Genomic DNA, 27,340 nt, shown 5'->3' on the forward strand with positions numbered 1-27,340 from the left:
TTTACAGAACGCACGGACTCGCTTAAACGCAATAATACGGTCCGCTCCAATCTAGCTCCGACGCTGCCCTACTGCCTGTACGATGCGATTTATAAACATAATAGCTAGCGTAAAGTTTACTCTTTTGTGATGGTCTGACGGAAATTAGTTTTATTATTAGGGTTCCGTACCTAAAGGGTAAAAACGGGACCCTATTACTGAGACTTCGATGTCTGTCCGTCTGTCCGGCTGTAACTCAAGAACGGTAATAGCTAGAGAAATGAAAATTTCACAGATACTGTATTTCTGTTGCCGCTATAACAACAAATGCTAAAAACAAAACAAAACAGATTAAATATTTAAGGGAGCTCCCATACAACAAACGTGATTTTTCAAACATTTTTTGCTCGGTATCAATGATGACAACAGCCTAGGTACCTGTTGTCATCATTGATACCGAGCAAAAAATGTTGAAATTTTCACAAAGGCCTTAATTATGTAATATGTAATTTAATAATTAATAATAATATTTAAATTAAAAAAAATAAGGTGGCTCCTATACAAAAAATACAATTTTTGGCCTATTTTTTGCTCTATAACGGTACGGAGCCCTTCGTGCGCGAGTCCGACTCGCACTTGGCCGATTATTTTAACTGAAGGAATATTGATAGATACCTACTCGTATTATGATCGTTAGCTATGCAGAGAATCATATCATTAAGTACACACTGTGTAAAATGCAACTGTTGGAAGATGGGTTAGCAAAAATTTCCAATATACAGGGTGTAACAAAAACAAGTGATAATAATTTAGGGTGTGTATGTGTTCCCTGTAGAGAGTTCACTGTGAAAGTAGCAGCGCTGAAAGACCAAAAATTTTTTTCACTTTTGTATGGGGAAACTCGTGACGCTCGGGCCCTTGCCCATACAAAAGTGAAAAAAAATTTTGGTCTTTCAGCGCTGCTACTTTCACAGTGAAATCTCTACAGGGAACACGTACACACCCTAAAGTATTATCACTTGTTTTTGTTACAGCCTGTATAATAATACAATTATGAGCCAATAATATTATGTCGATATGCACCGACTCATCTCCTACTAAATGAATCATTAACTTCACATACAGTATGCACATTGCAAATACCTATGAAGGAAGCTACCCTAGCTATTAAACCTAGCGATAATTACGGATAAACAGAGAGATTTCCTATCACCTTGGCGCCGCCTACCCGGCGATTTCCACTAGAACAGCACACCCGCAATCAGCACAATTCCGTAGACTTTACATTACGTTAATCCTCTTAATCTATCAGCTTTACTGTATGTCAGCACGTTTTACGTCTGTAAATTATAGTTTTACGATCGAAAATCATTTTTATGTTTTCGGTGGAATTTAATATGAAGCCCGCCATGCTCGGCACAAACCCACTTTTATTGCGCTGTAATTTTATTGTTTTCTCAATTTTTATTAACTATCAACTACTACGTTCCTGTTATACTGAAAATCGATGGCTCAGTATCCGTAAATTTTTATATTATAACTTTAAATTATTGGGTGAGTATTTTAGATGCAGGCAAGGGGTAACTATATTAAGTACATTTAAGGTATTGGTATTGTAAAAAATAGTAAACTATACTCTACAGGTACCAAAAATAATATGTTCGTCCTTTTTTGTTGGTAAAGAATATAGTGCGATTTATAATGTTAAAACATTGTTTAGATATAATATAATATAATATCTATGGACGCTTCACACCACGTCAGTCTGGCCCCGTGCTAAGCACCTGAAGGACTTGTGTTACGGGTACCAGACAACGGAAATATATTTAATACTTTTATACTATACATATATTTAAGATTTTTATTATATGATACACATATTTAATAGTTTTAATAGTTTAGATGAATGGTACCTATCCGAAGTAAACAATTATAAGCACCTAAGTACAAACTAAATCTATCTATATATATAAAACTCAAAGGTGACTGACTGACATGGTGATCTATCAACGCACAGCCCAAACCACTGGACCGATCGGGCTGAAATTTGGCATGCAGGTAGATGATATGACGCATCTGCTAAGAAAGGATTTTCATCAATTCTACCTCTAAAGGGTAAAAATAGGGGACGAAAATTTCTATATAATTTTATCTTTTTAACGCGAGCGAAGCCGCGGGCAAAAGCTTGTCAAATGTAAATTAAAGAAAAAAACGAATTTCATAGCTGCTACTGATAATGAATCTATAAGAACATTCTCGCTTAGGTTTTTTTATTTTTATTTTTATGAAATAAGGGGGCAAACGAGCAAACGGGTCACCTGATGGAAAGCAACTTCCGTCGCCCATGGACACTCGCAGCATCAGAAGAGCTGCATGTGCGTTGCCGGCCTTTTAAGAGGGAATGGGGTAATAGGGGAGGGTAGGGAAGGGGAGGCAATAGGGGAGGGTAGGAAAGGGAATAGGGTAGGGGATTGGGCCTCCGGTAAACTCACTCACTCGGCGAAACACAGCGCGAGCGCTGTTTTACGCCGGTTTTCTGTGAGAACGTGGTATTTATCCGGTCGAGCCGGCCCATTCGTGCCGAAGCATGGCTCTCCCACGTATATAGCTATCAATAAACAAAACTATATTAAAATCGGTCCACCCGTTTGGATAGCAGACACACAAAACGTAACACCCCTCTGTTTTTGTCGGAGGTTAAAAATACAAAACCGTCTTTGGCAGTCAAAACCATGTTTCCTAACATGTTTTAAAAAGCAGTTTAAAAATCACTACATCTGTTTAAGCTGTTCAAAGGAGTTTTACAGTTTTTAAAGCTTAGCAGTTAATTCTTTCTTCGTAGAGCACCTTGTTTCTCCGCTGTCCGTTATAATTTCCCGGTATGCCCCAGGGCGGTTCTGTTTTTCCTTTATGATCACAGACTAGCTAATCGTTAAAGTAATCTGTAACTTGTACCTTTTCATTGAACTTTGCTACGTGCTACGAGCGTTCTACGTAAGTGCTACGCGTGTTGCTGTAGGCTATGAGATCAAAGTTTTTGTATTACACCTCCCAATTAGGACTAATTTGTAACAATTTCCAGTCGATTGTCGCATTGCCCTTTTAATAATGTTATTGTTGGGTGAATGCGCCCAATTTAAAAGACCCAATCACTACATGCTACGAGGGGTGCGACCCGCCGCGCGGTTTGCAGTGCTAAACCCGGACCTGCACGTTACGTATTGCCTAGCAACGGTTTCCTAGCAAAAAACCTATTATGACGTAAGTGCCTTTCAAAGTTATACAACAGTTATTACAATTATTATTTTAGTGACTTTTTATAGTATTTTTATGGAACTTTCAAAATTACACTAATATGGACGTTGTAGACACGATTAGAACGAGTTCTCAAAGTGTCAAAGGTACAGCGAGTTGTCAGTGTGAACTGGGACGAGAGAAGTTACTTACAGCTCCGCCCTACAAGCAGGTGTCGATTCCAGATAACGAGAGTGTAAATTCCCGCTTACAAACTGCCCCCTGTGCCAGAGACTTGCAACAGAACAGATGCCCCATTAGTCATATAATTATAACCTTTAAATCCCCATTGAAGCCAAACGAAACCTACACCAAAGTGTTCCCAGCGACCACTCCTATTAAACAGGTGAAACGAAAGCTGTCGAAACTAATCGCAGTATCAAACAACAATATTTTACTGACCAAAAATAGGCACGTTCTAAAAGAGGCGACTCTGCTATCAGATTTAAAATCGGACGCGTACGGCAATGTAGTCATTGATGTATTCACGAAGAACTCCGAGGAATTCTCCCTGTCGGCCATACCGAAGGACTCCTACGTTCACGATATTTTCTACGCGATGGTCCCAAAGAAATTTTTACCGTTTATCGCCATTAAATTTAAAGTCAAATGCCAAAATGGTGTGTTCACCCGTTCCTACCATTCGAATATGACGATACAAGAGATCAAGAAGAACTTGGGTGGTATTTTTCAAACGCGTCCCGACAACTTGGTGATTTTGCGTGGGGGAGACACTTTGGAAAACGACGTCGCCCTGTGTAACCTCGACTACGATAGATACGGAATCGTTGACGTCGAGCTATTTACTACCGACAATACATATTTAAACTTAAACAACTTGTACAAAGAAGTGCCACTGAACGATATAATACAAGTTGTAGTTCCGTTAGACAATGCGATTAAAAATGTTAACGTTGAAGTTTACTCCGAAACTATAAAGAAGCCGTTTCTGGGCGGTTATAGGAATATTCACACAGGTAAGATCTATCAGCACTGACTTTTATAATTATTATTGTCAATGTAAAAATGTTTCTGTTTGATTATTACTTCACGCCTAAACTGCTTAATCGATTTTGATGAAATTTGGTATGGAAGTGACTATATTCTTGGGAAAAGCCATACCTAAGCTTAACTAGGGCATAATTAAAAATTTCCAAACGAATGAAATTACGGAATGCGGGCAACAACTTATCTATATATTAATACGTGAGCCAAAAATTTTGTATCCCTTTTGATGAAAAATGGGGAAACGTAGATGAATGAAATTTTGCACAGTTATAGTTTATATGGTGAAGGAGTGCATCGAGCTAATATTATTTTGAAATTATGCTTTTATCATACATTTTTTTAACAAATAAAACATTACACACACTACAACACACGATCTAGGAAAAATTACAGATTTTTGAGTGACAAGCCTATACATACGAATTATACTCTTTTATTTATGGTTGAAGTCTGTTGACAACATAGACTTAATATATACTATGGTTGACAACAAGGTGACAAATTGAAAATGGATTATAGATTTTTTGTTTGATTTGATGATTGATGATTTACGGCCATTCCCAATATTTGATCTATCTCTGGTTTATCCCTACTAGAGATAGAAATAGCTCACAATTGACATAAAATATATGTCTCTAATGTCTAATGTGAGCTATTCCTATCTCTAGTAGGGCAAAACCAGAGATAGATCAAATATTGGGAACGGCCGTTAATATTTGATCTATCTCTGGTTTTGCCCTACTAGAGATAGGAAAAGCTCACAATTGACATAAAATATATGTCTCTAATGTCTTATGTGAGTTATTCCTATCTCTAGTAGGGCAAAACCAGAGATATATCAAATATTGGGAACGGCCGTTAGACAATGCTTACACGGCCAGTCTGAGATCATCTGAGTCCCAGAGACAAGAGTTGAAAAAAAAATGATAAAGTCAATATTTTTTTTACAAAATATAGGTAGTACTCCTAATGTCATTGAAACTAAAGTCGAATTTAGACCATTGGGCGATCTCTAGTAATAATTATGTTTTGTATCAATAGTGTACCTACATAATGTTTGTTATTTTTTATTCAAACAGCTTTGTTCAATTTATAATACGACGTATAAGACGTATCTAATAATAGAATATAGATGCTAAAACATTTCAGATACCCTGAATTTCAAATAAAGTTTTGGTGTTTTAAGCTGTAAGTAGCTTTGTAAAGCTTAGAATTTGTTACTCCTATGCGTTGCTAGGAATTATGCTTAGTAAATAATGGATTCTGACTTAATACCTCGGCTGAAACACGAAAGGTTTTACTTAGTAGGTACTTAAGTACGTCGAAATCTCTCTACTTTTGAGTAAATCTAAATTAAGAAAAAATGTAGTTGCCAATAATAATAATAATATCATTTTTCATTATGACTAAAAAAGTTAAATCTATACAGGGTGTAACAAAAATAAGTGATAATACTTTAAGGTGTGTACGTGTTCCTTGTAGAGAGTTCACTGTGAAAGTAGCAGCGCTGAAAGATGATTTTTTTTTTCACTTTTGTATGGGGAAACTCGTGACGCTCGGGCCCTTGCCCACACAAAAGTGAAAAAAATGTTTCGTCTTTAAGGAAGGAACACGTAAACACCCTTAAGTATTATCACTTATTTTTGTTACACACTGTAGATAGGTGTTAATAAAAAGATATGAAGTGTAATAAGAGTATTTTATTTTCAGGTGTTATTTACCACCACGCCTTCTCGCAGACCCCACAAAGGCCCGACAGAGTGCAGCCCGAGAACAAAAACTGCCGGGACACACAGACAGCTGAAACGCGCGACAAATATTACGTAAGTTGGTTCAAATCATGAAGATAGCTTTACGATAAACCTGTGACACTCGCTTCATAACCTCCTCCTTTTTGGATTTCGGTTAAAAATAGTAGAAATTTCTGCTTAAGGCCCAGTAGTCCCTGAAATAAGCAGGTCGATGTCTGTCAGTACGAATATCGACGTTAAGGACATTAAAATAACATTCATATCAGCGCGCCTTGTACAGTGGCTGTTACGCGCTCGCCGCGTGCCTTGATAATAGAAATATATTACTAATAGGAGTAAAAACCTTTTGTTTTTAGTATTACAAAAAATCAAATATATCAAATCGTTTACGTTAGGTTACGACATATATACTACATTTTTTGGTTTTTCTAGAAAGTGTGTAATTTAGCCATAAAATGATTTAATTATAAAAAAACAGCGTTATAACAGTCATCTTTGAGATTTTTTAATTTTCTCAATTTTAAAACGGTACTTATTTTATACTTAAATAATGACATTTCCTTTACTAAAAACGTATTTTAAAAAACCCATTTTACGTAGTTGCTACAACCACAGCGCCTTAAGGGCGCGTTGTTCTGATGTAGCGTGACGAGGATTCAACGCGAATTTAGCACGTGCCGCTGGCGTTTTTCCAAATGCTACAGCAGAATACGCGTAAAATATGCGCACGTCTGAACGCGCTTTTTTGCTTTCCATATTTTGTGCCCCAGGTTACTATTATTTAATTATAAAAACTTCAAAAATTTGTATGCGCTCCATCTCAGATTGTAAGCATTGCTGACTGTCGTAGACCATTCGTAGCAGTTCGTAGACCTACATTAATACATACACATTTTCAGGACACAAGCTACAGTCGCGCGATACAAATGGACTGTGTGCACGCGTACATACCCAACGTAACCGACAGAATCCTCGTGCCAAGACCCTACGAGCCCTACGACGAGAAAATGGCACACCTCAATCTCAAACATTACGCTACGGTCATCCAAAGGGCCTTTAGGCGACACAGATTTAGGCAAAAAGTAAAAGAATGGCTTGAGGAGTGTTTGTAAGTATTATTTTATGGATTTTCATAGACAAACATTGAATTATAATAATAATATCTAATCATTCTTATAAAAGATTTTTTTTTCAGAGATAGATTAAGAAGGATTAGAGAAGAGGAAAGATTAGAACAGGAGGCAAACGAAAGACGACTTAGGAAAGATTTAATAACCAAAACTTTTCCAAGGAATCGAGAAGATTTTGACCAACTGTATGCCATGGTCGACAGATGGAAACATGCTGAAATAACCCGAATATCTCAGCTACACTCCAAGGGGCCTAAAATTGCTGAATTTAGTCTTCTACTCGACAAAGAAGTAGAATTGTTGCGGTGCATTGAAAGTTACAGAATTAAAGTCAAAGAGGACAGTCGTAAAATAAAGGAAAAACAATTCTTGGAAGAAATATCTAAACCTATTGCTTGGTACGGACGCGACGGCAAGGTGATCACAATGGAGACCATTGAAATACAAAAGGCAAGGGAGTTCAAGGAATTTTATAATTCGTACCTTCGCTGCGATATGAGAGTGAATGAAAGAATCGAACTGCTAGTCGAAATGAAATTCTCTTTACAAGAGTTCAACCACGACTTAACCGAGGAAATAATAGAACTTTTGGAGAGAGAGTGCGATCTTCTCATTAGAGGCTGTAACGATCATCAGCTGGAATTTTTGAGGCGACGCACAGCGGCATGTATATTCCAACTCATCAAAACGTCCGAACTGAATTCGGGCGTAACCAAATGCAAAGATATAAGGGACTACAGAAAGATGGAGAACAGCAAGCTGTATTTCTGCGAAATGTGCCACCAGGTTAAATCGTACACGGATTTTCCATTGAACACCAGAATGAGCGGATATCTAGTTTGTACGTCATGCTCATGGAGGGACGTGGCTGAGAAAAGTTGGATCGACATGACGCCTTACAAGTTCATTCTGAGGGCGACTCAAAGGGACGAAAGGAAACGGAAGTGCTGGGGTTCTCTTGCGTTCGTCCTACAGGAGAAGGACATATTTTACATCGTGGATAAGATTTGGCATTCGCGTTCGGCGATCAGCGAGTGCGACGACATGACTCAGCTGCGTCTGTGCCGATGGCGCGTGAAAGAAGACTGGTCACCTTGGAACTGTTTCCTGATAACCACCCAGGAGATGAAAGCGCACGTAAAACTGGTGAATCCTGAGCTAGTGTATGACGACGAGTTGATCAGAAAAGTGGTGAACAAGCATAAACTAGCCAAGGGAACCTTCGAACAGCTGATCTCAGTGAACCGGCGGTTTACGGAGTCTGGAGATTGGCATAACGTCCGCGCCGCTGCCACTGACAGGGTAGACGCTGTTGAGCCGTGTTAGATACGATTTATGATTGATTATTTACGAGCCGTGTTAGGGTGGATTGCACCTACTTACTTTATCTATAACTTTAACTACAATGCAAAATGTCAAATCTTTGGTTAAAGTCAAAAATGGACGCCAATCGCCATATTTAACCATAACCATAGAGCTCGACAAGGCTTTAAATGCATATAGCGAAAAAAGGAACTAACGCTGTCATCATACAAAATGCCATTTTTGACAGTTCTCCTTTACCAGCAGCGCCCCCGGCCACGTTCATTTAAAGCCTTGTTGGACCAGCAACGTCTTCTGTGAAATTGTGTGGTCAAAGTTAAGGTTAAAGTTAAATAATTAGCCTTAACTTAACCATAACTTTAACTTTAACCACGCCTCCAGGCTCTAGTGGAACCCACCCTTAGAAAGTATATTAAATCATATTAGAACAATGCAATAATTTTACTTTTAACAAAATATACCAAAATAAACTGTTAAGTAAGTCTTGAATTTATAGATTTTTAACTAGGAAACATTATGATGTCATGCTAAAAATACTAAGTTAAATACGGGATAACAATAACAAGAGTTAACTTAGCTCCACTAAAAATAATTGGTCATGTGCGAGTCAGACTCGCGCACGAACGGTTTTGTACCGATAGAACCGAATTATTAAAAAAAATGTGTTTTTTTTTTTTATGGGAGCCCCCTTAAATATTTATTTTATTTTATTATTAATTATTAAAGTACAAATATAATTAAGGATTTTGTAAATAATTCAAGTGCCTCTCTGTTGCTATTATTGATTAGGAGAAAAAACGGCCAAAAAAATCACGTTTGTTGTATGGGAGCTATATGGGAGCCTTAAAATATATATTATATATAAAATAATCGGCTACATTCGAGTGGGTAACACGTAGACAATAGTCTACGCATTACCCACTCGAATGTAGCCGAAACGTCGGGAGTATTAGTACAGTATGGTACAGTGCTCCGCGACAAAGTATTCGAAAGTTTACAAAGCATAATTCGCGATTCGCGAAAACAAATATTTATGGAAAAACTATGAAAAATAGAAAACTGTAGCTGAAAGTAAGGTCGTTAATAATATAATACAATCTATGGAGTGTTACAACAAAAACGCATCACGTATTTAAATCGTCCTTCTTTTAATAATTACATGTAATACTTTATAACATAATTACACGATACATTTACAATAATAATTTTAAGATATCAAACTCTCGATCATCTAAAAACAACATATAATATTACTTAAAATGTAGTGTGATAAAAAAGTGATTTCTTTCAACGAAATGCATTAGAAGCTACGCTTATCGATACACCTTTAAGTCAATAAATTACGTAAATATAATTTAGGCGTTTAAGAAACGATAAAACTGTACAATAATTTCCCAGTCTATAAATAAAATTCTTAAGTTAGTCGAGTACACCTCGCAAAAGACCTGCCACTTACAAAAAAAACCTTAAAAATAACTAAAGCTGTCGCAGCAATTTTTCCACGTTCCACATGATACATAACATAAAAAAGGTAGGAGCCTTGAATCGAGGCCCCGCTGACATATAAATAAAAATCGGAGAATAAAACTATACCTAACTGGCTCTAGTCACATAATGTGCCAAAATAAATGGCACTTAAATTTAACTTCAAAATTCATTGTAAGATTACTATAATTTTTCTATCGACAAATAAATACCATCTAAAGTTTAATAAATAAGGGTAGCATTTTCATAGCGATCCGAAAGCCGACAAAGATTTTTATTGAACAGTATTAGTGAGATTTTTGTAGCTGCAATTTCAATCTTATTTTTGCGCGTGTTTCTTGTCTTGTCGTGGCTACAAATTGAACAGTAAATATACAAATTATTTTCATAGCATCGAAGTTGGGTATCTTGGAATATAATATGCATCGGTACAGTCCCTGAGTAGAGGGAATTTGAGCAGTTGATATTCGCCTAGAATTAGGCGAAGATCATGTCAATTTTTATTCCCTGTATTCAGTAATCATACCAATATGAACAACATGTTGAATAAACTACACTAGTTTTTATTATTCGTAGCTACACCCATTGTGATGTAGTTTTTTTTTTTTTGCTAAATAAGAAGCATAGTGCAAGTAAAACTGTCTTAAAAACAACAATGTTGTCTTTAAAAGAATTTTACTATCAAATAGTATAATATGTGCAGAAAGAAAAAGTAAACACAAATCAGTCAATGTCCTACGCTAATATAAACGTGTATGTTTAACCAAGACATATTATACTGTCACATAATAGTTTTAGAACGATAACAGGTTTTGCTAAACCGGGTAAAAAATCTAAAAAATAATGTACCATAAAAACAATGTCAGACTTTCGTATATTATGCATAAACAAATTTTGTAGTGTCGATATGCACCTATACGCACAGAATCTCAAGTAACCTCAAATTGACCTAACCAACTCAACAGTATCTAGTAACTAATTTTTTATTTACAATAAAGATTGTGCCAACTCGATAAATTATAACTCTCGTCTATAATACAAGTGCCAACACAATATTCACATAGAACAATACAAATCTATCATACACTTACGCTATTTTTGCACTTTTATATTGCCACGCGAGTGGCTTAAACTCGGAAATATCTCAATTTTATTAAGATTTTATAACACCCGCGACCAACGACTAACATCTTACCAGAGTATATTTACAAGTTTCAAGGGAGGGGAGACGTTATTACAAAGGGGCCGAGCACTCGCTTGTGGAATTTATACATTTCGACTTAGGGCTTCACTTTGTCCATCGAATACAACATTCAATGAATACTCTCAGGTACACTAAACATTGGTTACGGTATTTTAAGGTGAGCGTACATCTGGCGGAGTCGCTATTTACGAATTTATAAATAAAGGCAAACTCGCAAATATTGTGGCTCGTGCGGCCAGATCTGCGGTCACCTTTTATTAGAGATTTTGTCACTAACAAAATATTTCATACAGGACTTTTCATTTGTTCGTCCAACAAACTACAGAATTTACTATCTAACATTTAAGTAGTCGAAAGAATGAACATCAAAGAAACGGACACAAAGACGCCACAAATTTACTAATAAGGACACATACAACACATAGTGATCAGTCGCCTATTATTTATTTTAGATTCGCACTACATAAGGCAAATATTAAACAATATTGACACTGCTGAATAAAATGCTTTGATGTATTCAAAGCATTTTATTCAGCTGGATCTGAATAACATGATGGTGACTATTTTTATTTGTTTGTTATGGTAAAGTTAAAAGACATTTAGGTTTCAAAATATTAGAATGTTCTAAACTTTAGAATCATGACAAAAATTGTGTTATGGATTTGATTTAAAATTTATTGTAACTGTACTATTTTATTTATCTCTTGTTTTGGAAAGGTATCAAAAAGTGTCTTATGACTTAAACACAAATGATATAGCAGCTCCTTTTTTAATGTCGTCGCCTCCTATAATAACTTTAGCTAAATCCATATTGCTCACCTACAAATTAAAAGCCGACTCTAAATTCCTTATAATCTTTCACTAACCTACACGCGGACGACGCTTTTCGCTAAGTGAACAGCTCTTTCGAGAGCTTTGTTATCGTTCTTTGCACTTTCCACAAATAATTTGTCTTTCTTCCACAAGTTATCGAAGCGTCAAGCGAGACAGCCCTAATGGTAGGGGTGTAGATGAGCGTGCGCGGGATGCATGGGGCTGGCGAGGTGCGCCAGCGACATGTCCTGGGGCACGTCGAGCGCGGGCGGGGCCTCATACCGTGCTAGCGGGGCCTCGTACCGCGCCGCATGCGGGGCCTCGTAGCGGGAGGCGTGCGGCGCCTCGTATCGCGCGTGCGGGGCTTCGTAGCGAGCGGTGGACGGGGCCTCGTAGCGGGCTGTAGGCGTGGCCTCGTAGCGTGCGGTGGGCGGGGCATGCGGCGCCTCGTACCGTGCGGCGTACGAGTCGGCGCTGTAGGGCGCGGCGGGCACGTGCGCTGCGTTCTCCTTGTCGCTGGCCTCCATGAACTGAATGATGCGCTGCGTCGACTTCACGTGCGCTACAATACCCGCTTCCGCCTGCAAACGCATGTCGAATTTTAAGAATGATGTAATCGAAGATACATTAACATTTTGACGATGTTTACCTATACATATTACTAGCTATAGTCTGTCAAGAAAGTCATGCCAGGCGGGAAATTTTTTAAATGAATTAAAAAATATGAAAACTTTATTAATTCGAGATAAAAATGTGCAAGGTGACAATATTTAAAATGTAATAAGCGTTCTCTGTGGAGATACAAAGAAAAAAATACACATTTTAAGCGTGATTACGTTTAGAAAATTTTCCCGTCTGTCATGACTTTCTTGACAGGCTATAAAGCAGAGCTTTGTGAAATCTCGCGTCGTCAAACCTTTACTGACTGATGATGACACATTTACATATAAAAAACCTTGACTGACTGATGATAACACATTATCATATAAATAAAAATTACTATGTTAAAGCACAAATCAATATCCGTAAAGTATGATAAATTATCAAAGCAATATCCGTAAAGTATGATAAATGGGCGGCGAAATTGACTTATTCCTATCTTCCAACCTAGCCATCCACCACTTAAGTTTGAGAATTTTACCAGCTAACCTACCTTAAGTTTGCTAGTGAAAATATTTGAGTATTTTACTTAAATATTTCTCTCATTTTCCCCTAATTACATTAAGCCGCTCCAGGCAAAATGATCTTTGCCTGGAGCAGCTAAATGGCTAGATCGGGTCCTGGTAGACAGACAGAGGTATGTCTGTCAGTCCGTCCATCTGTCCGTCCAGACTTGGTCCAGACAGATGGACAGACACACTTTCGCATGTTGAATATAATAAAGTTATACTTACACTGGCGGTGAGGGACAGGAAGTTGTAGTACTTCCTCAAGGTGGGCAGCAGCGGCGCGAAGGCGGGCAGGCGCGGGCGTAGCGCGTCCACGCCGACCGCCACCGCCGCTTGACCCAGCACTAGGGCCACGTACGCGCCCACCATCGTGTGCTCCATGTGCGCGCCCGCTCGAGCTAACACTGGAATAAATAGCGCTGATTGGTGATTTCAAAACTAAAGATAAACTAGGACTACTAGCAGGGTGTACTATCAGAGAAGTTGATATAGGAATCAACTTCTCTGATAGTACACCTTGCTGCACTTTGCAGACGGGGCACCTACGTAGTTTGGTCGCGTTAGATCACAGCTAACATTGAATTGTCATGATCTGACCAAACAATGTTGGTCTTTCAACTGCCTAGGAATCAATTTCCTCGATTATATTTTAATTTGCTCGGTACCTTGAATTTTCCATGTTGTTTTCTTAAATTTTTCTTTCATAAGAACCTTTCTTAGCAAATACAACAAAAAAGAAATACCGAAGTTGGTTCAGCTGTTCAAGATTAGCGCTTAGCAACACATTCTGCTGTTTATTTCTATATTATAGTTAAGCACACAACAAAAATATAAGAGATTCACCTCGATTATATTCATGTCGTTGGCTAAGCGGATGTCATTTACAATTGTCCACCTAAAGGTGATCGTACATTTATCAGCAACGCGCCAAACGCACCGCATTTTAGAATTCGCTGTATGAAATGATGTAAAACCTCGCAAATTCGTCCGCACAGTACTGCAGTGCTGACAAATGTGCGCAGAACATTTTTTTTATTATTTCAAATAGTTCTTACATTTGGTAACTGTTTCATCTATATCATCTTGAGATTGCTTTTTGTTGTCTTTTTCACCCTTTTCACTGTCTTCATCTTTCTTGCCATCGAGCAGTGCATCTGTGTTTTCTTCTACTTTCCTGAAAATTGTAACATTTGGTTTCCTTAACTAAAGTGTTTTAAGATTTATCACATTCTAAAATAATTTGATATCCTATATAATACAGACATCACATCAATTTATATGGGCATCAAATAAATATGCATTGTTGTTACTGGTAAAGAGATTATTGTTGCGTCAGTCATCGGCCCTGTAACATCGCATCGAGTACATTGTCGCGATAGACGCCACTTTATTTGTAAACTTCGTATTAACTATGGTCTACAATACCAGCCACCTTGAGCACTGTTAAAGCAGGACAGTGGCACAGTTATGTAGTTGCCATAATGCAGCAGCAAATAACTTGGTATATGAACAAAATTGCACAATTTCATAGAGAATGGTAATTGCCACTGTTTTGTATGTAAAAACATACAAAATATTCAGTCCACGGGAGTTCTTGATCATAACAAACTTAAAAGATCTTGTCTGTTACAAGTTATAGTGCTGTAGGTTCTTGATGAAAATTTATGTTTTACAGCAATTTTACTCAGATTGCCTGATTTACTTTATTACATATCTTACAATTACTTTTACAACAAACAACTAATTTCACGACCAATTTCAATGCTATCATCATCTCAGAGGTAGGAAGATTTCTAGTGGAAAATGTATGTTAAATTACTTTGTTATCCCCCCGACAGTACCTGGCGAGCTCCTCTCTCGTGTAGAACAAGTCTACAATGAGGTCTAGCGCGGCGACACTGCGGCTGATGACGTCACGTGCGCTGTCCACACGGATGCGCGTGCCGAGCAGCCGCTGCGTGTTGACCTCGTTGTTTTGTACCAGGTTCATGAGTAGCATCAGCACCTGTTATTATTTGTTTTGGTAATAAAAAAAGTCGAGAGGTGTCAAGGGACACCCGGATCGAACATAGTTTATTATTTCTTATGTACAAAAAAGATTTTTTTTATGTACAAGACAGAGAGAGAAACACGCGCTACCGCACGACTGAGGTTGTAACGACACTTTTGTGTCGTTATAATTATTATTAAACATTATGATTTCCATTAAGTAAATAATATTTGCTACTAATAATCTAATCACAGATTTTATGGATCGGGGTCAGCTAGTAAATACCAAACCAGGGCCATTTCTTCAAACATGGCCACAGAGTATATAGAAAATTAGGAATTTACTCATAATTCCATTTTATATCAGCTCTTTTACTGGTATACGAACATTTTGCTGTCTCGTTTCTATTGATGACAGCGTGGTGCGCAAATAAATGAGAAGCATAAGTAACTAAATGTTAAGTTCTTCTACAGGGGCAGAATAGCTGCAACTTAGCTTGCTTATCGGTTATCACTTACACAAACATTGAAGTCGAAATTCAAGTTGTCAGGTATGAAGTTTTCTTGGTTGTTCAGAACAATCAGGCAGATCTCCATAATCGACGGTTGCTCGCCGACAACTTGTGCTCCGAGTGCTGACGCTGAAAATTTCATAATATTTTGATTTGTGTAATTTTGTTTTTTCTTTTCAGTAAACAAAACCAAATAAATCTTATTTTATACAGTTTCTGAATGGTAATCCTATTTACCTACGTCATCCTATTTAACCATGTAACACGACAAAAATGTAACACTACTTTTATTCAACTTCTTTTCTATATCACAATTGTAATGCTTGACCATTACTATAAACTGGCTTGTATAAGCTATACATACCATATTTTGTTCTTGTCTGTCTTGAGATTTATTCAACGTCAGACAAGAACAATTACACGTACAGCTTATCTACTGGGGGTATAGAGGATAAAACTTACAATTAGGTGAGAAACAGTGCGAGAGGTTCACTAGCACTTTGAGCGCTGGCAGCGCTGCGTGCAGCAACGCGTCGTGTAACGTCACGTCCGCTGTCGTCACGCGCGCCTCCGTGATGCAGCGCCGCAGCAAGTCGCATAGCGTAGTCGCCGCGCCTAGGGAACCGCTCACCAAGTGTTGCTGGTTAGCTTCGTTCTGTTGAGTCACCTGTAGAAAATATATTATTTAAGTATTATGATAGTTAAGTATGTGGGATATGTGTGGAGGCTGCAAAGGAAGATCTTCCGACCGAGCGAGGTGGTATGCTCGGTCAGGCCGGAGCCCACGTGATACATTTCAGCTGTCCTGTATATACCGACGCGCTTAGAAAACTTCGATAGCGCGATGCAGGAATGTTAGGCGAATTGTGAGTACCCCTACAAGTATATGTACCATCGAGGAAATTACTCATAAGCAGTTGATGGACCTACGTCATGTGGTCCACCTATGTCAATTCAATTGTAGCTGTGATCCGTCGGCTGGGTTTGACGTAACGCGACCAAACTACGTAGGTCCCCCCATCTGCCTAGAAATCAACTTCCCTGAGTATATACATTACGGTATGAAAAAAAAGACTGCAAAAGTTGTAGGTGAAGAGGACATACGCAATGTAGCTACAACACTAATCTCAATAGTCGTTTATTCATATTAGAGTTAGTTATAGCATTTTTCATATTAAATTGTAATGAAACAAATATACATAATTATTAATTATACACATATCATATTGCATAATATACAATAGGAAAGAGAAATAAAGATACTTACACAGTGAATAACTCTATCGAGTGATTTTGATGGTATTCAACATACTTAGAAAAAAACTTTGTGTATCTCTGCATTTAAGATGTATCTCTATTAGAAAGGGAATTAAATACATAGTAAACTCACATTTTCTAGCACACGCATGCATCGGTCCGCTTTACGTAGCACATCTAGCTGCGCGCTACCCCACTCCGCCGCGGGCGATTCGAGCCTCGCGGCGCAGTCCTGTATCGTGCGGACTATGTGGTCAACTCCACCGAGGTTACGTAACTCCTCCTTGAACCATTCGCCTGCACGCTTCGATGTGAGGGAGAGTAGCGTCTCCATCGCTAGGTGGCCCACCTGTAATAAAATATCGTTCCATAAATATCGCATCTATACATACATACATATATCATTGAGTAGTTATTCACTGCCCTGAACTACAATGTCCCTGCCTTTAAAATACTCTCAGGTCACAATTGTATCAATAATAAGCTAACTTTCCCTTTATATGTTGAAAAAACTTTTATATTGCTTAACAAAAGTTAAAAAAAGGGGGACTAGGCCCAATTATCGATATTTAGGTCCCTCTTGGTGGGGGGAGGAGTAAGCGGGGCGGATCCGCCCGCAATGACACATTATAGGCACATGTAGGTAGATATTGTACACATAAGTTGATTGCCAACTCCAGTTTCCAGAAGCACTAACTTTAACTGTTAGCTTTTTAATTGAAGCTAAAAGTGGATTGAAAAGAGCTTGATTTATACTCACAGTAATGTTGTCCAAGTCTAAATGGTTAGTGTTGCCTTGACTCTTTATTTCTGCACACAGTTCCCGTACTCTCTCTTGCGTTTTCGTGAGTTGAGCAGAAGTCAAGCCACAGTCATCGAGTGCATTCCTAAGGAAAAATAGTTTATTACATAATACATTTTTATATGAAGTATGTAAAAGCAGTTTTAGTTAATTTGCAACTTATTATGCAAGTTTACTATGCCAACTAACCTGTCATTACATTAAAATATTATATGCAGTGATCAGGAATATAAAAAAAAAATGGGCATTGTCCAAAAAAAAATCACATGCACTTTTTATATTTTTTTAGTTAAAATAGGGTATTTTAAGAATATAAATTAAATAATTTTGAAATTCATTGGCTAGTTTTTTCTCAATAAATTTTTAAAGTTTCGCTCTGACGTCATCATCGGCGGCCAATAATTGACCTCTGCAGTATGTTTTTTTCCTTTCAATCTTATTTATAATGACTGGTTCGTCAAATGCAAGTTCTCATTATGTGAAAGCTGATACGAGAAGCTTTATGTTGGTCGAATTTATTGCTAATTTAACGCCATTGAAGGTCAAACAAAGGTTAAACATATTTGTTCAAAAATATAAGTAACTAATGGGTATTTTTTTCGTTTATATACAGAAAAACGATCACTGACCTTATTCCTCGAAATGTTTTTGTAATGAGCAAAATTTAAAAAAAAATGGACAATCCCCATTGGCCATTCTCAATATTTACAGAAACAAAAATGTTGTTAGCCAGTTATATCTCTGTTTTTCATAATTTTTGCTAACATATGATCAATGTTTTTTCCTGATTAAGTAATTAAGTAAGTGAGAACATTGACTTACTTGTGTGACACATCAGATTCAAGTAGATTCAACATAAGCTCAAGTGACTCCCGATCCAAGTCCATGTTGAGTCGATCTTGAGACAACACAAACATCACTGTAGCAGTACACAAGCCCAGGCTCTGAAAATTACAATTTGATGAGTATTTAATAGCAATGGAACAAATAAATAAAGGTCTAAATTGAAAAAAAATAAGACAGGGATTTATTTCAGCCAGTATACAATGCCACAGCATTGCATTACAAAATCATAAAACTGTCTAATTCCGATAGATACTAAATTTAATTAGCTTTATATCAAGAACGAGCTTTTGCCCGCGGCTTTGCTCGCGTTAAGAAGTATTATTATATATAAACTTTCATCCCCTATTTGAACCCCTTGGGGTTGGAATTTATCAAAATCCTTTCTTAGCGGATGCCTATGTTATAACATCTACCTGCATACCAAATTTCAGCCCGATCCGTCCAAAGGTTTGGGCTGTGCGTTGATAGATCACTATGTCAATCAGTCAGTCACCTTTTAGTTTTATATAATATATAGATTTAAAATATTGCCAGTTTAATACTTGCCTGATCATTCGTAGCGTCGTGTAAAGCACTGAAGAATTTCTGAACAGTGCCGTGTGCTCGGAGATGCATCCTGAACGCCGGCGCTGTGCACTTGCTGGCCAGCGTTATAGCTGACAGACATCGCGTTGATATTGGATTATTGTCCTTGAATGCAAATAAATACATTTGAAAATGGTTTCATACATCTTTTTTTAGAGAAACTTGTTACCCAGACAAATATAAAGGCATTTTATAAATTTCATATTATGTGTGTGTGTGTATGACGAGTGTTTTTACCTATTATCCATACTAATATTATAAATGCGAAAGTATCTCTGTCTGTCTGTCTGTCTGTCTGTCTTGCTTTCACGCCAAAACTACTGAACCGATTGCAATGAAATTTTGTACACAGTTATTCTAGAGTCTGAGAAAGGACATAGGCTACATTTTGATGTGGGAAAATATCTTATTTCCATGAAAATATCGATGAAAATTTATTCGCATTGCGCAGGCCAGCGCTCATCCCGGGGGTCCTGGGTTCGAGTCCCGCAGGCGGAACAAGTTTTCAATGTTCCTGGGTCTTGGATGTGTATTAAAATAATATTTCAAAAATCTTAAATATATTTTATGTATAATATTATAAAAAATCCAGAAATATATCGATGCAATTTAGTTCTAATACGATTCAACAGATGGCGTTTTATTTTATTTTACTTCTAATACGATTCAACAGATGGCGTTTTATTTTTTACTTAAATATATTTTATCCATACTAATATTATAAATGCGAAAGTATCTCTGTCTGTCTGTCTGTCTGTCTGTCTTGCTTTCACGCCAAAACTACTGAACCGATTGCAATGAAATTTTGTATACAGTTATTCTAGAGTCTGAGAAAGGACATAGGCTACATTTTGATGTGGGAAAATATCTTATTTCCATGAAAATTTCGATGAAAATGAATTCGCATTGCGCGTGGCCAGCGCTCATCCCGGGGGTCCTGGGTTCGAGTCCCGCAGGCGGAACAAAAAGTTTTCAATGTTCCTGGGTCTTGGATGTGTATTAAAATAAAATTTCAAAAATCTTAAACATATTTTATGTATAATATTATAAAAAATCCAGAAATATATCGATGGAATGAACATTTTAGTTCTAATACGATTCAACAGATGGCGTTTTATTTTTTACTTTATTGTAACATAGAACTAATCATACTTATTAGTTAGTATGTTTTTGTTTATAGTTTTTAATACGTTAGAATATTATCTATACTAATATTATAAATGCGAAAGTATCTCTGTCTGTCTGTCTGTCTGTCTCGCTTTCACGCCAAAACTACTGAACCGATTGTAATGAAATTTTGTACACAGATAGTCTAAAGCCTGAGAAAGGACATAGGCTACTTTTTAACTGGAAAAGGGGGTTGTAAGGGGGTGAAAATGCGTAAATTTGGTCAAATTAAGTTAGTTCCAAAAACTCAAAATAGATGGCGCCAAGAGTCCCCTAGATCGCGCTATTGCTTGCTCATGCGTATTTCTATAAGAGGTTGTACCATGTTAAACATGGGTTTTCGATTCTTTCGATTGTTATTTTTTTTTTTTTTAATATGAAATAAGGGGGCAAACGAGCAAACGGGTCACCTGATGGAAAGCAACTTCCGTCGCCCATGGACACTCGCAGCACCAGAAGAGCTGCAGGTGCGTTGCCGGCCTTTTAAGAGGAAATAAGGTAATAGGGGAGGGTAGGGATGGGAAGGGAAGGGAATATGGGAGGGTAGGGAAGGAAATAGGGTAGGGGATTGGGCCTCCGGTAAACTCACTCACTCGGCGAAACACAGCGCAAGCGCTGTTTCACGCCGGTTTTCTGTGAGAACGTGGTATTTCTCCGGTCGAGCCGGCCCGTTCGTGCCGAAGCATGGCTCTCCCACGTTATACACGTTCTATACTAATCTATATCTATACTAATATTATAAATGCGAAAGTATCTCTGTCTGTCTGTCTGTCTGTCTGTCTGTCTGTCTGTCTGTCTCGCTTTCACGCCAAAACTACCGAACCGATTGTAATGAAATTTTGTATACAGATAGTCTAAAGCCTGAGAAAGGACATAGGCTACTTTTTTACTGGAAAAAGGGTTGTAAGGGGGTGAAAATACGAAAATTTGTTTAAATTAAGTTAGTTCCAAAAATTCATACTAGATGGCGCCGTGCGTCTTTTACATCGCACTTAAATTTCGGTTTTTTTCGATTGTTATTTCTTTGCGTTATTTAATAAGCCTTATATATTTTACATTATATTACATAGGGTGACGTAACCTTAAACCTATCAATGATAAATAGTTTATGGGTAAAGTTGTGTAATTGGGGGGCTAAATAAGCTTTAAAATTTGACATAATATATAAAGTTTAATTTTAAAAAAATGAAATATTATGTACACACTGCACAGCTGTTTTGATTTAAGGGGTACCAGGGTATTTTTTATAATAGCTTTTGACACCAATTTTGTTGACATCGCGCGCTATAAACTGAAGTCCACGCGGACGAAGTCGCGGGCAACAGCTAGTTTCTTATTATTTTAATTGATCATGTAACTGCTACAACATTTGGGTGTTACTCATCAGTCATCAACATCATTAAATCTACTAAAATTCCCACACTGCTTGATCAGAGTTGTACCTACTGTGTGTGAATATGAGTAATTGAAGAGCTGGCGAACAAAACCGGATAAGTCCACCAGAGTGTGCAAGTATTTTTTTTTTCAAATCGTCTTCTTTTGACCTATCTGCGTCAATCCTTGTTAATATTTTTATTCAAAACCGGTTAATAAGGCTTTAAAAAGTACATTTTCAAACAAACCCTGAATAGTTCAGTAAAAGTAGTAGTTGACACTATTTTTAGCCACTGCGTAAAATTTTTTTTTGTAGACTAATCCGGTTGTCCTTCGTTCGCCAGCTCCTAAATTGTAAATAAAAATCAAATATTCACCTGACATGCATCCAATAGATATTCAACATCATCATTAAACTCTTGGAACTCTCCAATTTCTTGTATCTGATGAGCCTTCTTCACGTTACGTACCACAGTGTAGAACTGAAAAAGGAGTTACATTAATATTATGTATCTATTGCTATCTATTTAGCAACTTATTGTGCAATAACAGTATTGTAACACTTCTTATCTGCCTCCTCATTGTTGTAAGCATAAATTTAATATCTCCAAACATAATATTATTGTATGAAAATAAAATATAGTACAGTTAACTGTGACATGATTGGATCACCAGCTACCACTGATTTGATAAAAAATTACTATAATCACTATATCTTAGGGCTTCCCAAACTGTGCGTCGCGACGCCCCGGGGCGTCACGACATTATACCAGGGGCATCACATTTTAACACAATCAAATATTCAATGTCATTCATACATCCCGGGCAGTCTATATCCCCGGTTTCAGATGCTAAGAAAAGCAATCGGATCCTTCACATTAGCCAGTCTTGCTGGCTTAATATCTTTAATAAAATATATATCTTTTAAATTGATAACCTATGTAGGCTGGTTCTAAAATTGAAAAGTATTTTTGAGGGCTGGGTTGAGGACTTGAGAAAAGAAATGGCAAAGTCCCAAGGGTGTCACAGTACAAATAAGTTTGGGAAGCCCTGCTATAACTAGTAATTTTCATAGAAGAAAAAAATGACCAACCAACATGAGAATGACAGTGCATTAAAAATGATGATTTACAGACATGAGAAGCAAAATGGTCTTACTGCAATATTATTGTTATAAAAAATTATGTTTGAATTATAAATACCTCTTTAACTTCTTTATTACACCGCACACTTGTGTATGGTTTGACAGGTTCACTTATTGGATCTGCGATGATTGGATCAGGTCTAAATCTGGTGACCCTCGTGAGTTCCTCGGAATTTTGAGTGACAGCATTTCCTGTTTCTGGTGTCCCCGTTTGCTCTGGTCTTGGTGTCTCATTACCTTTCTGTCATGGTATAAATTACATCAATAATCTTTAATCTTTAAACGAGCAATTCTTGTATATATATATATATATATATATATATATATATATATATATATATATATAATAGTACATAGGGGGTTTCAGGGCGATAAATCGATCTAGCTAGGAATCATTTTTAGAAAATGTCATTTTCATCGAATACTGAGCAAAGCTCGGTCAAATAGCTAGTATTGCTTTATTTTATAAAAATAAAATGTAGATTTTACTGAGACTATTTGATAATAATATTATGTTATACTGAGTACATTATTACAATTTTTATAGCAATGCAAATTTATAATAAGATCATTAAAAAAACATTCATCTAAAGTGAGTGGCCCTTAGGCCACTGACACATATTATGTTTGGTAACATAACGAAAGTGAAAGTAACACACATAACTTTTACTTTAATATAAAATAAGAGTATAAGAATATGTTAATAATTTTGGATATTTTTGATATTATTTTAGGTGCTTACCTACTTCTTATATTTTATGAACTGATAATGGTATTAGTGACATGCATACTTAACAATTCAAAATTACATAGTGAAATAGAAAAAAAAAAGAACAAAACATATATTATCTGCATATCAATTACTGTATAAATGAATTAATCTGATTTTTAACTAGATGTTACTACAAGAGTCTAACTTTACAAGTAAAAGTAACTTACATCGTTCGCCCACTCATGTCGGTATAGATGCCGCCGTTTTCGAGCTGGCAAAGGTGATGATTGGTTGTCATTGACCAAGGATTTGCTTTTGAATATGGAACCCTTTTTCTTTGTAATAACTAATTTAACACTAGGTTTCTCTTCAGAGGTTTCCTCAGCGTCTAAGCCTCGGGGGGATTTGAAAACTTCTTCTTGTTGACACTTTTGTGATTCCTCCTCGGACAGCTCATTTGGACAACTGTTGTAAGCGGAGTCCGATGATTGTGTCTGTAATTGTGCCTCATTGACATCTTGTGTTTGAACAGTGTCTATAGGTTCGGAATTTTGATGTTCTATGTTTGCAGCCTGCTCATTACTTTCAATATTCTCAGGAACTTTGTCAGTAGGAGGACTCTTATTGTGTTTAACTTTTAATTTTTTAGGTAATTTCAATTTCTGTAAAGGTTCTGGTTTTTCTTTCTCTGCGTCACCAGATAATATATCAATCAAGTCATTATGCTCAAGAGATTCTGGTTGATTTTCTACTTCTGGCTCCACTCTGGGAGAGGAAGCACTGGCAAGGGATGGAGTGTCTACTGGTGCATCCTGCTTTTTCCTCGTTCTTCTAGTCTCCCTCTTGATTTCTCCTACTGTCTTTGTATATTTACTGCTGGTTAACCCTTTCACTACAGAATCGAGGTCATCATCATTCTCACGATAATTGATGTTTGGTCTATTTCTCCTGGACCTTCCACCTTCTGGTGGTTTAGGTTCAGGCTGAGGTTCTATAGATTGCTTTTCTGATTCAGGTGTGCGAGATATGCTTGTTGTAGAATCAAGAGTAGCTAACTCTGATTCAATATTGTCAACTAATTTGCTTTTGGGATCCTTTTCAGTTTCCTGCATTGGTGAAGCTAGGGTTTTATACAGATCATAAGCATCTGAACCAGGTTGAGGTGATGCAGCTTTTTTATGATTTTCTTCATCATTATTTTTATGGTGACGCTTGTGAGATTTGTGATCTTTTTTGTCTTTTTTCTTTTCTTTCTTTGTTTCTTGAAGTAGACCAGCACATTTAATAGTGATCTTGAGCCCCTCATGTTTCGGTGAACAGATAGTTTCAACTGATGGACTCTTTTTGTGATCTAGTGTTCCATAGTCAGAGTGTGTATCCATTGACGAATGTCTATCTGAGCCTGGAGATGTGAATCCTTCATTTGAATCAGTACTTACAATTCTGGATGTTCCCTTAGATATTCTGAGTACTATAGGTGGTGGTTTCTTCTCCTCACTATTTTCTTTAATTTCCTCCTTCTTTTCTTTCTCCTTACTTGTAGAAGGACTCGCAATATCTGTTTTTGCAGGTGCCGGGCTAGAAACTAATGGGCTCGCTTTGGGTGAAGACGATTTAGGTAAAGATTCATATCTGGTAAATTCTGGTATTGGACTATTGCTACCGTCTTCGGCATAATTGATCACTTTGTCCCTGTTCCTCACCAAATAACGCTTGTTTGGTGGTTGAGAATTATCCTGCCCCTCCTCCTTTTTCGATGCCTTTGTAGCTACACCCTTTTTTGTTTTACTCTTATCAAAACTACGCCTTGGTAACTCTGGTGAAGAAGAATCTCGATTGTACCTTGACCTTTTATTTGTTTTCTTTTCCTTGGTGGATGAGTGGTGTTCAGGTGAGAGTGGTGCAGCGGGTACCGGTGGGGCGTAGATGATCTGCGGTACTGGTGGATATGGTTCGGCATTTCGAGATTTAAAAAATTTCTTAGGTTTAGGAGGTGGTTGTTCAGTTTCTACAGCAGGAACAGTTAAAGGGCTGTTTTGATCCTGCACAGGTTTCTTATGTGCACTGGCTTGATATGCTGTAACAAACACATATAGTACTCAGTAAAATGCTATGAATAAGTTATTCATAACATTACAACAGTCTAGAATCAAAATATAAAACCAAATGACATGTCGAATAACAATAATTGGTCAATATTTTTAATTGTAAACAACCTTATTTGAAGAACAGGGTAAAAAGTTAAATGTTTCCACTAACCGTAAGGAGCACTTCTGATGGACGTAAAGCTAGTGATTCCCCATTTGCCCACTGTTCCCGCGGAACGCGCCGCCGATGGGCAGTTACTGTTTTCTCTGAATAGAGCGCTGTCCAGCGGCACAGCAACGCTGCCGCTTCTGCCTCTTCCCCAGCGAGACATGCTGATAATTTCATCAATTTATATGACACCTGCGCCGTTTGAGCGGATCAATTGCCGCTACAAATGTCAAAGAATCGAGCACCACATGCCGTTCTCGCACATGGAATTAATGATGAAAATGTACAATTTATCTTGATATAACTTTTTCCGTCAAACTTTCTCCTAATTCGACAAAAACACAACCCCTAAAGATAACACACCCGCCATTTTTACAGAGCAATGTACTTTTCCCACGGACGCATTCGAATGTATTCGCTCGTTTACGAACGTCCAAAGAAACACACTTTGATTTGTAACAATTTACATCACATTTACACTTCTTTGAAATTTTGAGGTAGATGGTAAATGTTGAGTCAAACAATAATGATGACAAATTGAATACAAACTGCGATGTTGTCATCTCACAACACCAGCAGCGCCATATTGGTAAAGCAAAACAAGGAGAAATAATCAAGAAGTGACCAATAGGCAAAAAGGGCACCACAGACTACTTAGGGATACTACAAGGGCACCGTAGACAGTACCATAGACTTTTTTTTTTTAATTCGTCCCGGTCGGGACAGGCAAAGGGTGATGGAAGTGACATAACTACAAAAAAGTGTGGCCGGCGCCATAGTGCCAAGAACTAAACATGGCGGTCTATAGTGATGGGACACTCGGTTGATATTTGTCGAGGATATCAATAAACTAAGATGTTATAAGGACGCTCTCCTGTTATATTATATATTATATTGATATCAAAAACGATTTTTTTTATATTATATAAAAAAATCATTTTTGCCTATTTTGTCTCTATGTATTATAGTACATAGAGACAAAATAGGCAAATATGTTTTTTTTTTTTTATATATAGGAGCCTCATTAATTTTAATAAAACTATTTAATTTATTTTAAGTTTATTAATTATTATTTAAGTTGCCATTATTGATATCGGGCAAAAAATACCAAAAATTCGGACAAACTCGTATTTGTCCGAATTTTTGGTATTTTTTGTACTCGCGCACGAAGGGTTTACAGTTTATTTTAATTTTACCATCAATTATTATTATTATTAAAGTATGTATACAACTGAGTATTTTGTAAACATTTCAAGTGCCTTTTGCTATTATTGATATCAAGCAAAAAATAGCATAAAATCACGTTTGTTTTGGGGCTCCCTTAAATATTTAATTTATTTTGTTTTAAGTATTTAAATCAAGCCATGTTATATTCTATTCTATCACAAATCTTATTTATTGTCTAATTATTAACTAAATTTGCACATACGAAGTCAAGCCATCGGTAAAATAACAAAAGTAAAAATATAAACATACCTTCCGATCCAAGGACAATTTTTTTTTAATTTCTTTACTTTTTTGACGGACTATAAATTAATTT

General features: G+C 37.0%; 2 protein-coding genes across 2 annotated transcripts; one reads left to right on the top strand and one right to left on the bottom strand.

The window, feature by feature from the left end:
- The first annotated feature begins 3,276 nt into the window (after positions 1–3,276).
- Positions 3,277–8,596, top strand: LOC121740248 (IQ and ubiquitin-like domain-containing protein). The gene is made up of 4 exons (XM_042132886.1): positions 3,277–4,250; positions 5,992–6,104; positions 6,932–7,140; positions 7,228–8,596. The coding sequence occupies exons 1-4, from the start codon at positions 3,335–3,337 to the stop codon at positions 8,486–8,488; spliced, it is 2,499 nt and encodes an 832-aa protein (XP_041988820.1). The 5' UTR covers positions 3,277–3,334; the 3' UTR covers positions 8,489–8,596.
- A 1,018-nt stretch (positions 8,597–9,614) lies between these two features.
- Positions 9,615–26,382, bottom strand: LOC121740246 (protein wings apart-like). Its single transcript, XM_042132885.1, has 14 exons — positions 25,804–26,382; positions 23,772–25,621; positions 22,891–23,073; positions 22,066–22,170; positions 19,109–19,252; positions 18,539–18,660; positions 17,675–17,801; positions 17,048–17,263; positions 16,120–16,324; positions 15,665–15,786; positions 14,998–15,161; positions 14,212–14,330; positions 13,382–13,560; positions 9,615–12,568 (listed from the first exon to the last, which is right to left on the bottom strand). The coding sequence occupies exons 1-14, from the start codon at positions 25,961–25,963 to the stop codon at positions 12,167–12,169; spliced, it is 4,098 nt and encodes a 1,365-aa protein (XP_041988819.1). The 5' UTR covers positions 25,964–26,382; the 3' UTR covers positions 9,615–12,166.
- Between the last annotated feature and the right edge of the window lie 958 nt (positions 26,383–27,340).

Source organism: Aricia agestis, chromosome 3, assembly GCF_905147365.1.
Source record: "Aricia agestis chromosome 3, ilAriAges1.1, whole genome shotgun sequence".
NCBI classification, from domain to species: domain Eukaryota; kingdom Metazoa; phylum Arthropoda; class Insecta; order Lepidoptera; family Lycaenidae; genus Aricia; species Aricia agestis.